Source organism: Gasterosteus aculeatus, chromosome X, assembly GCF_964276395.1.
Source record: "Gasterosteus aculeatus chromosome X, fGasAcu3.hap1.1, whole genome shotgun sequence".
NCBI classification, from domain to species: Eukaryota; Metazoa; Chordata; class Actinopteri; order Perciformes; family Gasterosteidae; genus Gasterosteus; species Gasterosteus aculeatus.
In genome coordinates, this window is record NC_135698.1 from 1,670,958 (window position 1) to 1,685,664 (window position 14,707).

Genomic DNA, 14,707 nt, shown 5'->3' on the forward strand with positions numbered 1-14,707 from the left:
AAAGAGCAAATATGTATTTATTTGTTTGTTTCATGAACGCATGCATCGATACATTTTACAAAATGTTAATATGAAGAATAACGCAAAACAAGGGTTAATGGGTCAAATGGTTAACGGGTGTTTGAAAGTAAGCTGCAGGGTGATTGGACGAGGACGAGCGTCAGGAGGACGAGCGTCAGGAGGACGAGCACTAGCCCTCGGTGACTTGCTGCTGCTTGAAGGCTTCCTGAGCCCAGTTCACATAGTGGCCCACGCAGATCTTCCTCCTTTTGGCAGTTGTGACCCTGCAAAAAAACAAAGAAATCCATGGAAACGGTCATACTCTCTTCCTTGAAATGTGATCCTTATTCACTGCTGTGGTGAGTAACAGAAACCAATGTCCAACATACACAAATGCCTTTGCACCACAGCTGCTGTGGGTCTCCATGACGGACACGATTTGTTTGGACGGCACCCTTCCTGTAAAGTATTCAAAGCAGCACGACACAGGTGACATTTGTTCCACTGCCTGGGCTGCAAAGACAAGAGAAAACCAGGATTGGTGTCAGAACACATGGAGACACATTTAATCAGGCTGCAACTACATCCATATTTATTACTTTTAATATCACTGGGTAGACATCTAGGAATGTAAGTTACAACTATATACTATTCAAAAATAAGTTTGTATGTTTTTTATGTAATCGTCTGTTTAGGGAATGCTCTAAATTGCGTACTTTGACTTCACCTACAGTTAGAAAATTCAGTAACCCAAATGTATCTCAAAGAACTTGTTTAAGTCGTGATGGAAAAATAACTATTTTTCTAAATAATGTTTCTCAGATTCATACAAAAACAAACACATTTCTACTAGTAAATAGATAAACATTTAAGCCATTTATCATATACACTAAATCCCGCTGTGGCAAAATACCACTGAGAACATGGCCACTCAGAGTTTGGGGGTTTTACCTATTTGGGTTATTATTATTATTTTCCCTTATGTATATTAAATAAAAAGACGCAGCATATCTAAATAGTATTTATTTAATTTAATCTAATTAAATGTGATATATCTAATATTATATTGGGTGAATTTATATATATATATACATATATATATATAATATAAACTTGAAAGTGACATTAAAAGCAACGGATTTATAATAGAAATGTATGACATCATTAACAAATAAGAATGTAAATTTGTAATTAAAATTACTGTTAACAGGATTGAAACCATTGGATAATTATCAACACTAAAATGCATTAATCAAATGATTCATCACCATGGGAAACAAAAACAGAGTCAGGACTCACGCATGGCGATGCAGCAGTAGATGGAGACGGACAGCAGGAGTCCCACGGTGCAGCTCAGAGTCCTCATGGTGTCCTCGGGTACAAGTGATGATGCTCTTCTGTCAGCGTGTCCGTCCAGTCATCTGCTGAGTCGATCTCACTGACAGCGGCTCTTATCTCTTCATGAGTGGGTGTCTTTACAATTTTGGGTGACAGGAAGTCGCCCAAAGCTTCATCAAACAGCCACCAACACTTCATCGGCTGCTCTAATTGATCGGTTGCATTTTAAGTCACTTTCATTTCATTGTCAACGAGAGAAGCGAGCTGATACTATCAACACAGATGAGAAACAAATGGGATCTTGTCATTCTAAAAGGCATCACTGCTTATCAAGCAAAGTGCTGGTCGGGTTGACTGACAGATTGTGAAAGAACTTTGTACAGAGAACAATAAAAATGGTATAAAATTGTTAGAAAGCTGAGCAGATGATTGATCAGTGAGAGAGAAAATGTTAAAGGGAATTAAGGGTTAGAAGTTAAAACAAGTAAAAAAGGGGAAGCATCATTCATGCCGGGAGTTACAAATTTGTAAAAGGGGGGTGGGCACCCCTCACTTTAAAAGACTGTTATAAAATAAGAGGTAATAGATTTCAAATGCATAGAAACTGATCAACAGAAATGGGATGCTGTAAAGATATACAGCATCCCATTTGCCACCTGTCCATCTGGGGCATTTAAGGAAATGTTTGGGGCTGGACCCCCGTTAGTTTGGGGTTTAGCTTGGGTTAAGTTTGGGGGTTAGCTTGGGGTTTAGCTTGGGTTAAGTTTGGGGGATAGCTTGGGTTAAGTTTGGGGGTTAGCTTGGGGTTTAGCTTGGGTTAAGTTTGGGGGTTAGCTTGGGGTTTAGCTTGGGTTAAGTTTGGGGGTTAGCTTGGGTTTAGTTTGGGGATAAGGGTAAAGGTTGCTGTAGTGGAAATGAGTGAATAATGTCCTTGGGAGAAATCAACAGTACCTTAACCTTGTTCAAGATGTTTGTTCAAATATAGAAAAAGAATACAGAAATCATCAAACACAAGCCATAAGTACAGATTCAATGACTCATTAGAAGGACGGCACCATACAACAGAAAGCATGTTAAAGGAATTAACACCTTGACCCCCCCCCTCCTGTCTGACTCAAACGTCAACGGAAAGATACTCATGCTATGGTTGGGGGCAGCTGTGTTTCCATTTATGGTAACACTGTGACCATCATGAATAATAGAAGTCGTACAGAAAGCAGGGAACGAGATGCTGATGTTAAGGGTGATTCACACTGTCTGAGCGACAGCATTTTCACACATGAACCGAGGAGATCTGTGATAAGATCGCAAGTTGCACTAAAATAAACTCACCGATCTTATCACAACGAGAAGAACTGTTTGCGGTGTAACTTCTTGCAGGGGAGCGCAGAATGACTGCACATCATCAGAAATGAACAACCAAAAAGCACTGAAGGGTGGTAAAGACTGAAGCCCATTTAGAAAAAGGTAATGATACAACCAACAGGTCCCAGCTATTAAATCCAGGTAAACAGCCTGTTAAAGTGTGTTCAGTGTCAGAGGGGATGTGTGAGGAAAGTAGGAACCAATGATAAATGACTTTTATTGTGGTTTTCTAGTCTTCCGACCCCTCAAAGTGCTTTAACACTACATGACACGCTGCTCGGGAAACTCACCTCGGCCGCTTGTGTCCGCGACCTCGCTCTCTCGTCACGACACTGAATTTGTGACCATGGGTGAAGTTAGCGAAACCAGGGACCATAGTTGCGTGTATACCGGGGGCCAGAGCGGGCGACATTGAGTCTTATCTTAAACTGCTGGCTAAGGATAAACGTAAATACAGTAAGATTGTAATACATGTCGGCGGTAATGACTCCCGATTACGTTGCTCGGAGGTCACTAAAGTTAATGTGGAATCGGTGTGTACATACGCTAAAACAATGTCGGACACCGTAGTTTTCTCTGGCCCTCCCAAACTTGACCAGCGACGACATGTACAGCCGCATGTCGTCATTCCGCCACTGGTTGTCGAGGTGGTGCCCAGTAAATAATGTGGGCTTCGTTGATCACTGGAAGACGTTTTGGGGAGAGCCTGGTCTGATTAGGAGAGACGGCATCCATCCCACTTTGGACGGAGCTGAACTTCTTTTTTAAGAACCTGACCCAGTTTCTTAGTGGACTTGATCCATGACCCAGAGTTCAGACCAGGGAGCAGAGTCGCAGTCTTACACACTTCTCTGCGCTTCAATCTGAGCAGTCACTCTCATGTCTCTATCATGAACCCTATAGAGACCTTGTCTGCCCCACGGACACACTTATCTAAGTTAAAGGTAAACAACCGAGGAGTTGTAGTAAATAACTTAATTAAAGTTAAAACTAATAATGCAACAGTGCAACAAAATAGGAGAATTAAAGGGGGTCTTTTGAATATCAGATCTCTGTCGTCTAAAGCTGTTTTAGTAAATCAATTAATATCAGATCACCATGTTGATGTATTTTGTCTTACTGAAACGTGGTTGTTGGATGAGGAATATTTCAGCTTAAATGAAGCGTCTCCTTCGAGTCATGTTAATACTCGAGGCACGGGCCGGCAGCTATTTATGACTCCTGCCATTTAATAAACCGTGAAATAAGGTGGATTATAACTCATTTGAAAGCCTGGTTTTCAGTCTCTCGCAACCGATCTGTAACGGAGGTGGGGAAGGCAGGACTCAAACGAAGAGTTTTGGCCAGATGGCCCAAACCTGGCAAAGAACAGACAAGGGGCAGGAGGGAGGGAAACCAGAGACGATTATCGGACCGCCCGGGGAACTCTGGCTGGTCAGACGGTCCAGGCAGGCGGTCAGACAGCCGGGGAGCTTCCGGGGGGTCGGTCCGGAGGACGGTCAGCAGTCTGGCTCCGGAGTGCCGACTACAGGGCTATGGAAGTCTCCGGAATCGCCGGCTGGGGAACGCGGGAAACCTCCGGCGTCGCTGGCTGGGGAATGAGGGAAACCTCCGGAGTCGCTGGCTGGGGAACGAGGGAAACCTCCGGAGTCGCTGGCTGGGGAACACGGGAAACCTCCGGCGTCGCTGGCTGGGGAACGAGGGAAACCTCCGGAGTCGCTGGCTGGGAAACGCGGGAAACCTCCGGGGTCGCTGGCTGGGAAACGCGGGAAACCTCCGGAGTCGCTGGCTGGGGAACGAGGGAAACCTCCGGAGTCGCTGGCTGGGGAACACGGGAAACCTCCGGAGTCGCTGGCTGGGGAACGAGGGAAACCTCCGGCGTCACTGGCTGGGGAATGAGGGAAGCCTCCGAAGACGCTGGCTGGGGAATGAGGGAAACCTCCGGAGTCGCTGGCTGGGGAACGAGGAAAACCTCCGGAGTCACTGGCTGGGGAACGCGGGAAACCTCCGGAGTCGCTGGCTGGGGAACGAGGGAAACCTCCGGCGTCACTGGCTGGGGAATGAGGGAAACCTCTGGAGTCGCTGGCTGGGGAACGAGGGGAACCTCCGGAGTCGCTGGCTGGGGAACCCGGGAAACCTCCGGAGTCGCTGGCTGGGGAACGAGGGAAACCTCCGGCGTCGCTGGCTGGGGAACGAGGGAAACCTCCGGAGTCGCTGGCTGGGAAACGCGGGAAACCTCCGGCGTCACTGGCTGGGGAATGAGGGAAGCCTCCGAAGACGCTGCATGACGTGGGGGGCTGGACATCGGGACACCGGTCAAACCCCTGCCAGAGCCCCCCCCCTCAAGGGCCGGATCCCAGACTGGAGGCGTTGGAGTCAGGAGTCGTGGGGCCGGTACCGGGGTCGTGGGCTTGGATCCGGGGGGCGGTTGTGTAACATCATTCGCTGTGTAATGTCATTAACTACTATTCACTGTGTAATATCATTAACTACTGTTTGATGTGTAAAATCATTAACTACTATTCGCTGTGTAACGTCATTAACTACTATTCACTGTGTAACGTCATTAACTACTATTCACTGTGTAACGTCATTAACTACTATTCGCTGTGTAACATCATTAACTACTATTCACTGTGTAACGTCATTAACTACTATTCACTGTGTAACATCATTAACTACTATTCACTGTGTAACATCATTAACTACTATTCGCTGTGTAACGTCATTAACTAGTATTCACTGTGTAACATCATTAACTACTATTCACTGTGTAACATCATTAACTACTATTCACTGTGTAACATCATTAACTACTATTCACTGTGTAACATCATTAACTACTATTCACTGTGTAACATCATTAACTACTATTCGCTGTGTAACGTCATTAACTAGTATTCACTGTGTAACATCATTAACTACTATTCACTGTGTAACATCATTAACTACTATTCGCTGTGTAACGTCATTAACTACTATTTGCTGTGTAATATCATTAACTACTGTTTGATGTGTAAAATCATTAACTACTATTTGCTGTGTAACGTCATTAACTACTATTCACTGTGTAACATCATTAACTACTATTCACTGTGTAACATCATTAACTACTATTCACTGTGTAACGTCATTAACTACTATTCACTGTGTAACATCATTAACTACTATTCACTGTGTAACATCATTAACTACTATTCGCTGTGTAACGTCATTAACTAGTATTCACTGTGTAACATCATTAACTACTATTCGCTGTGTAACATCATTAACAACTATTCACTGTGTAAAATCATTAACTACTATTTGCTGTGTAACGTCATTAGCTACTATTTGCTGTGTAATACCATTAACTACTTTTACTATAAGACAGCGGTTCCCAAACTCAAGAATGCTGCGGTTCACTTTGAAATCTGAAAATCTTTTGCAGGCCACGCAAACCTTTAATCACAACTCTGATCAAGACATAAACTCGGGATGATTAAATGACCTTAAGAATTAAACCGATCCGGTGGAGACGGTGCTTTCAGGGTCCGATCGATGCTGCAAGGTGCGTCCGCTCCCGCCTCGCCATCTACGACTTAAATCTCCGGCTGCTCTCCAGCTTCGCCGCCTGCCAAGGGCTCCTTTTAGAATAACTTATTTTCCCCGTTAAGATGGTTCAGCTACTGTAGAGAAAAGGGCGTCGTCTCTCGCTCTTTAATCTCATTATGTGCTCGGCAAGAAAGACAGCTTTGTTTCTCCGACGCGCCCTGAAACAAGCTCCATATCTCACGCGCTTGAGCGACGCTCAGCATCTTGCCGTCGTAGACGAGCTTTGGCATGTTTGGCAGAGCGCCTTGAGCGCCGTGTACAACCAGCATGAATCAACCAATTAACCAATCTGTTCGTTTAAATTGTTTGTGCTTCATCAATTAATGTTTCACATAACTAATGTGCCGCATCATACATATTTTTATATCAATTTCAAACTTTTCAAAATTGAAAATTAAAAACGTTTTATTTATTTATTGTAAATGACCTCTCGCGGCCCACCTGCAGTACCTTCACTTTGGGAATCGCTGCTCTAATGCATTTATTTACAAATGCCATTTTAAATTCATCTCATAGCACTTGGTTGCTTTTTAGCTGTATACATTTACTTAACTTGCACTACAATGATGGTAGTAATTTAATGAATAAGCTTCAAGTGAACATGGGGGTGTGTTTGTGAGTTTAGTTCTGAAGAAGTTCTGACATTAAAACAAATCCTGTTAAATTTTCTTATTTGTATTTGTTTTTATGTTCAAGGAGCCACCTGTACTTTCTGAAGTATTTTTGCAATGTATTTGCCGTTCTGTTTTAGAATAAAGGGCGTCAATTAATCGTCGAAAGAATCGACCGATTAATCGATTATCAAAATAATCTTTAGTTGCAGCCCCACATCCATATCTCAGTTAATTAAGCCTGTTGTGTTTGTTACTGTACGTCTTACTATTGACACATTTTTCTCGATCATAGTATTACACCAACATCTTCAATTTTTGGCGCTTGGACTATAAACAGGAAACAATGTAGGTTTGACTATATCTAATTGTTCAATCAATCATATTGATAGATTTTTCACTGGTAAAGAGCAAATTCTCGCTAATTTTGCAAATATGATCAGAAATACAATATCACAATAATGGCACGGCTGTCACAATATCAATATTTTTTGTTGGTTTATTCCACAAACAGTTATTGCGATATGCGATGTTATTGCAATTTTCAGATCATTTTATGCCACTGTTATAATGACAATATAATAGCATAGTAATAAAAGTATGTTGTTGTTATGGAGATAGTCTGACAAATGGAACTGAAATCAAATGTGTGTTCCATTTGATAAATGCAACACAACTTAAATGAATAGAAATGAATTCATCCCATTACTGGGTCAAAGACAGGCGTTGGTGTACTGAACGAATGCACCGTGGAATCTAAAAGATGATCGGAGCATTTCAACACGCTGCAGCACTGCAGTTTCTTGATTTGATTTGACTTGATTTGTGAAGTTTTGGAAGATTATGTAGCTATCTGACATCTTTGAGCTATATTGTTAGTTTCAGGCAACCAAAAGCATATCCCTTAAAAAGTGTGTTGAGCTCTGAAATGTCACCATGCTGTGGCCCTTCTCAAGCTTTATTAAGCAACAGCCAAACAGATATGTATTTATTTGTTTGTTTGTTTGTTGTTTCATGAATGCATGCATCGATACATTTGGTAAAATGGTAATATGAAGAATAACGCAAAACAAGGGTTAATGGCTCAAATGGTTAACGGGTGTTTGAAAGTAAGCTGCAGGGCGATTGGACGAGGACGAGCATCAGGAGGACGAGCGTCAGGAGGACGAGCGTCAGGAGGACGAGCATCAGGAGGACGAGCACTAGCCCTCGGTGACTTGCTGCTGCTTGAAGGCTTTCTGAGCCCAGTTCACATAGTGGCCCACGCAGAACTGCCTCCCTTTGACAGTTGTGACCCTGCAAAAAAACAAAGAAATCCATGGAAACAGTCACACACTCTTCCTTGAAATGTGATCATCATCATGAAAGGACTAACAAAAAGACTTGCAAATTGTAGCACTTGAATTGAACTTTTAACGCCACTCATCTAACAAATTGTAAATTGGCTTATTTGAGGAAATTAGACTTTTTTGTTTCTTGTTCTTCTGAGTTTGTACTCCTATGGTTGAATGCACTTATTGTAAGTCGCTTTGGATAATCATTATTCACTGCTGTGGTGATCTCGGGTGACAGAAAACAATGTCCAACATACACAAATGCCTTTTCAGGACAGCTGTGGTGGGTCTTGGTGACGGAGACAATGTTGTTTTTCGGGACCGTTACTGTAGAGAATGTAAAGCAGCACACCCCATGTGACATTTGTTCCACTGCCTGGGCTGCAAAGACAAGAGAAAACCAGGATTGGTGTCAGAACACATGGAGACACATTTAATCAGGCTGCAACTACATCCATATTTATTACTTTTAATATCACTGGGTAGACATCTAGGAATGTAAGTTACAACTATATACTATTCAAAAATAAGTTTGTATGGTTTTCATGTAATCGTCTGTTTAGGGAACGCTCTAAATTGCGTACTTTGACTTCACCTACAGTTAGAAAATTCAGTAACCCAAATGTATCTCAAAGAACTTGTTTAAGTCGTGATGTCAAAATAACTGTTTTTCTAAATAATGTTTCTCAGATTCATACAAAACCAAACACATTTCTACTAGTAAATAGATTTACCAGCCATTTATCATATACACTAAATCTCGCTGTGGCGACATACCACTGAGAACATGGCCACTCAGAGTTTGGGGGTTTTACCTATTTGGGTTGTTATTATTATTATTATTATTTTCCCTTATGTATATTAAATTAAAGAACGCAGCATATCTAAATATTATTTATTTAATGTAATCCAATTAAATGTGATATATCTAATATTATATTGGGTGAATTTATATATACATAATATAAACTTTATTGACTTTAATAACTTTTTACATGTATGACATTAATAAATAAGAATGTAAATTGTTTAAAATTATTGTTAACAGGATGGAAACCATTGGATAATTATCAATTGGAGCATTAATCAAATGATTTATCAACATGGGAACCAGAAACAGAGTCAGGACTCACGCATGGCGATGCAGCAGTAGATGGAGACGGACAGCAGGAGTCCCACGGTGCAGCTCAGAGTCCTCATGGTGTCCTCGGGTACAAGTGATGATGCTCTTATGTCAGCGTGTGAGACCAGGCATCTGCTGAGTCAATCTCACTGACAGCGGCACTTATCTCTTCATGAGTGGGTGTCTTTACAATTTTGGGTGACAGGAAGTCGCCCAACACTTCATCGGCTGCTCTAATTGATCGGTTGATAAGAGACACAAACCGCATTTCAGGGCGCAAACTAACAACAACCAACATAAGCAATTTAAGTCACTTTGCGATGCATTTCATTGTCAACGAGAGAAGTGGGCAGCCCTCACTTTAAAAGACTAATAAGATGTAATTGTAACAGGTTGGTCCTTTGGAGGGGTCTTGGAATGACGGGCACGAGGCAGTCGGGTCCATTGTAAATGTTGTTGTGTGTGTGAAAATATAAATAAAAACCAACACCGGCTCCAGCCTCCTCGCCTCGCTCTCCCGCTGTCGCCGGATCTCTCCTACTTAACAGCAGAATACTGATTGTTGATTCACATCAGCTGAGGCCAATTGTCTCCCCCGGCACCGTTCCCTGAACCACTCCCTTCTCAGTCCCCCCCCTGCAGCTGAGCCAAACCACGCCCGCCACCACATACCCCCACCGCCCGACTTAGGCCGGGGAGCCATCCGGCCGAACCTACTTCCCCCCCTCGCCCTCGAGAGGGCGGGAGAGGAAGTCCGCCACGACCATCTGCGCCCCCGGCCTATGGACCACCTTGAAATTAAAAGGCTGTAGAGCCAGATACCACCGAGCGATCCGGGCGTTAGCATCTTTCATGCGGTGGAGCCATTGGAGCGGGGCGTGGTCCGAACAGAGGGTGGATGAGCGTCCCAGGAGGTAGTAGCGTAGGGAGTCGACCGCCCACCGGATGGCCAGGCACTCCTTCTCTACTGTGCTGTACCTGGCCTCCCTCTCGGACAGCTTCCTACTGATGTACACCACGGGGCGGTCCACCCCCCCCCACCTCCTGGGACAAAACGGCCCCCAGCCCCCTGTTCGACGCGTCGGCCTGCAGAATAAAGGGGAGAGAGAAGTTAGGAGTATGAAGGAGTGGTTCCCCACAGAGAGCCTGTTTTACCTTCTCAAACACCTGCTGGCACTGCTCCGACCACTGGACCGGATCCGACGCACCTTTCCGGGTCAGGTCGGTCAAGGGGCTGGTGAGGTCCGCGAAGCCGGGAATGAACCGCCTGTAATACCCTGCCAGCCCCAAGAACCGCCTCACCTCTTTTTTGGTCTTGGGGCGCGGGCAGGCTGCGATAGCAGTTGTCTTGTCCACCTGAGGGCGCACCTGCCCGCCCCCCAAGTGGTACCCCAAATACCGTACCTCCACCCGTCCAACCGCACACTTCCCCGGGTTGGCGGTGAGCCCCGCCCGTCCCAGCGCCTCCAGCACCGCGCCCACCTGCCGCACATGCTCCGCCCAGGTGGTGCTGTGGATAATCACGTCGTCCAGGTAAGCGGCGGCATATGCCGCGTGCGGACGCAGCACCCGATCCATGAGACGCTGAAACGTGGCTGGGGCCCCAAACAGCCCGAAGGGAAGTGTGGTAAATTGGTACAAACCGTACGGGGTGGAGAATGCCGTTTTCTCCTTGGACTCTGGCGACAGAGGAATCTGCCAGTAGCCCTTGGTTAAATCCAGTGTCGTGAAGAAACGTGCAGTGCCTAGCCGGTCCAGGAGTTCGTCGACCCGGGGTATTGGGTAGGCATCGAACCGTGACACGTCATTCACCCTGCGATAGTCCACGCAGAACCATACAGATCCATCCTTCTTAGCCACAAGGACGATGGGGCTGCACCAGGCACTGTTGGACTCTTCTATTACCCCCAACTCCAACATACTCGCCAATTCCCTCCGAACCACTTCTTTCTTGTGTTCGGGCAACCTGTAGGGTCGAGACCTCACTGTCACGCCCGGGGGCGTCTCGATACTGTGAACTATGAGGTCGGTCCGGCCTGGCAAGGGAGAGAACACATTAGCATAACCGCTCCTGCAACCTGGCAATGTCCGCCCTCTGGCTCTCGGAGAGATGAGCGTTTCGAGGGAGCGAGGTATGATTACCTGCTTTTGGAACCTCCGGCCCCAGCTCCTCCCCTTCCGATACCGCAGAGACCAGAGAGACGGACTCCACCCCCCTCCAGGCTTTCAGGAGGTTCAGGTGGTATATCTGTGTACCCCCGCCCCTGTCAGACCGCACCACCTCGTAGTCGACGTCCCCCACCTGCCGTGTGACCTCGAAGGGCCCTTGCCACTTGGCTAGGAGTTTAGAGTTGGAAGTAGGAAGCAATACAAGTACCTTTTCTCCCGGTGTGAATCGTCGCAGCCTGGCCCCTCTGTCGTACAGCCGTTGTTGTCGCTCCTGGGCCTGCAGCGAATTCTCTCGTGACATCTGGCCCAGTGTGTGGAGTTTTGCCCGCAGGTCCAGGACGTACTGGATCAGGTCCAGCACCCCCCGCGGCGTCCTGCCAAACAAAAGTTCAAAGGGAGAAAATCCCGTGGAGGCCTGGGGGACCTCCCGCACTGCAAACAACAGAGGGTCAAGCCAGTGGTCCCAATTACGTTCATCGTCGCTAATAAATTTACGGATCATGGACTTCAGAGTCTTATTCATGCGTTCCACCAGCCCATCTGTCTGCGGGTGGTACACGCTCGTACGAATGGACTTAGTGCCCAGTAACCCGTAAAGTTCTCTCAGTGTGCGCGACATGAACGAGGTGCCCTGATCAGTCAGAATCTCCTTAGGGATTCCAACTCGGGAGATGACCTGAAACAGCCTGCGCAACGCTCTTTGCAGAGATATTGCGCAACGGCACTGCCTCCGGATATCGCGTTGCGTAATCCACGAGAACTAACACAAAGCGATATCCGCGTGCGCTCCGGTGAAACGGCCCGATGAGGTCCATGCTGATCCGCTCGAACGGGACCTCCACCAACGGCAGAGGACGCAACGGCGCCCTCGGAATGGCCGGAGCGTTCACTAACTGACACTCCGGGCAGGACGCGCACGTTCCCCCCGGATGCCTGGCCAATAAAATCGGGTCATTCCAGCGCCCGGGCCTGTCTCTCCACCTGGGCTTGGAGCGCCCCCAGGTATTGCCGGTTCGCCTCTGCCTGCTCCTTCTGGACGGCCGCCAGCTCCCCGATCATCTGGCCGAGCGCCACAAGCGGCTGGGTCGGCATGCCCTGCCGGTGTGCGTCAGCCGACATTTCCTCCCCCCAGCCAAGTTGGGTGCCACTGTAACAGGTTGGTCCTCTGGGGGGGTCTTGGAATGACGGGCACGAGGCAGTCGGGTTCATTGTAAATGGTTTTTATTTATATTTTCACACACACAACAACAACAACAACACACGCCTCCTCGCCTCGCTCTCCCGCTGTCGCCGGATCTCTCCTACTTAACAGCAGAATACTGATTGTTGATTCACATCAGCTGAGGCCAATTGCCTCCCCCGGCACCGTTCCCTGAACCACTCCCTTCTCAGTCCCCCCCCTGCAGCTGAGCCAAACCACGCCCGCCACCACAGTAATACATTTAAAATTCATAGAAACTGATAAACAGGGATGCTAAAATTATGTATGCTGTAAAAAAATATACAGCATTACAGTGTTTCAGGGACATTTAAGGAAATGTTTGGGGTTGGACGCCTGTTAGTTTGGGTTTGTTTTGGTTTTGTTTTGGTTTAGTTTGGGTTTAGTTTAGTTTAGTTTGGGTTTCGTTTAGCTTGGGTCTAGTTTGGGGATAAGGGTAAATATTTATGTTGTGGAAATGAGTGAATTATGTCCCTGCGAGAAATCAAAAGTATCTTAACCTTGATCGTGATATTTATTCAAATATAGAAAAAGAATACACAAATCATCAAACACAAGCCATGAGTACAGATTCAATGACTCAATTCAGCTGAAAAGGGACAGAGTTCCTACTGGGCAGCAAAGAAGTCTGTCAAAGCTTCTTGGTCTATAGAGAAGCTTTAATGCACATCGGAGCTCCACGTTGTCTGAACAGAAGGACGGCACCATACAAGGGAAGTGGTAAAGTGTAAAGTGGGTGGTAAAGACTGAAGCACATTTAGAAAAAGGTAATGATACAACCAACAGGTCCCAGCTATTAAATCAGCTGTTAAAGTGTGTTCAGTGTCAGAGCGGATTTGTGAGGAAAGTAGGAATCAATGATAAATGACTTTTGTGTTTTTCTAGTCTTCCGACCCCTCAAAGTGCTTTAACACTACATGACACTCTGCTCGGGAAACTCACCTCAGCCGCTTGTATCCGCGACCTTGCTCTCTCGGTCACGACACAGAATTTGTGACCATGGGTGAGACTCTGAGCGCAGACCAATTCTGAACTTCATCTTCCAGCTCAGCTCTCTCTTCACAGGGACGGTCGGGTGGAGCGCCTGTTTCACTGCTGCGGTGATCCGCCTGTTGGTCTCCTGACCCCCCCGTGGGTATCCTACCCTTACTTAAGACCCCGAGATTCTTGGACTCCGTGGCTGGAGCTGGGCAGTCTGGCTAATCTTGTCCACTTGGCACCTTGCCACCAAGGAGCTTTTTGAACACAGTAGCAACTTCAGTTAGGCACCTCCCCCCCCAGGAATTGCCTGTAGTAAGGCCTACTTTCCCTTCCTGAGTCGTGGGATGGTTTGAAAGAACCTCCTTGACACCGACCAAAAGTCCTTCTTCGAGGCTTCACCGAATTCCTCCCGTCCCCGAGAGTTTTAGCATCTGCAACCACCATCTGCAGCCCCTTTGGCCTGCCGTTACCTCTCGGCCATCCTGTCCAGCTCAGCACCCAGCGGTGATATGCGGCCGCAGACCAAATGATACAATTACAAAGTCAACCATTGATCGCCGGTCAAAGGTGCTCTGGTACCAGGTGTATTTTATGAGCCACCTTACATGCGAATATGGGGTTTGTTATGGAAAAACCATGGCCAGCTCAGAACTCCAATAGCGTGACAGGGCAGGGTGAGATCAAGCAGGTGGTTCCTCCCAATCACAAAGTTATTGCCCATGTGTCTCCCAGGAGAATTACGGAGTTTGTCCGATGGCGCCCTTTCTACGACCCCTTCCAGCATCCCCAAGAAGGAGGATCCTCTCAACTACTGTTTGGTGCATAAGCACAAACAACGCTCAGAGTCTCACTCCCTGCAGCAGCGAAGCGATCCCTCTCGACCTCAGGGAAAGACTCCAGCGCGGCGGCGCTCAGCCAGGGGCTCGTGGGTATCCCAATTCCAGTCCGGCGCCCCAGACCTTGAGCAACTCCA

General features: G+C 46.5%; 2 protein-coding genes across 2 annotated transcripts; both read right to left on the reverse strand.

Annotated features, from left to right (window-relative positions):
* Positions 1–1,546, reverse strand: LOC120812415 (C-C motif chemokine 3-like). Its single transcript, XM_078082207.1, has 3 exons — positions 1,300–1,546; positions 390–513; positions 1–284 (listed from the first exon to the last, which is right to left on the reverse strand). Exons 1-3 carry the CDS (start codon positions 1,364–1,366, stop codon positions 191–193), a joined length of 285 nt encoding a protein of 94 aa, XP_077938333.1. The 5' UTR covers positions 1,367–1,546; the 3' UTR covers positions 1–190.
* Positions 1,547–7,393: 5,847 nt separating this feature from the next.
* On the reverse strand, positions 7,394–12,653 carry LOC120809776 (retrovirus-related Pol polyprotein from transposon 17.6). Its single transcript, XM_040163815.2, has 5 exons — positions 12,516–12,653; positions 11,508–11,949; positions 9,376–11,401; positions 8,500–8,623; positions 7,394–8,204 (listed from the first exon to the last, which is right to left on the reverse strand). Exons 1-3 carry the CDS (start codon positions 12,651–12,653, stop codon positions 10,368–10,370), a joined length of 1,614 nt encoding a protein of 537 aa, XP_040019749.2. The 3' UTR covers positions 7,394–8,204; positions 8,500–8,623; positions 9,376–10,367.
* Between the last annotated feature and the right edge of the window lie 2,054 nt (positions 12,654–14,707).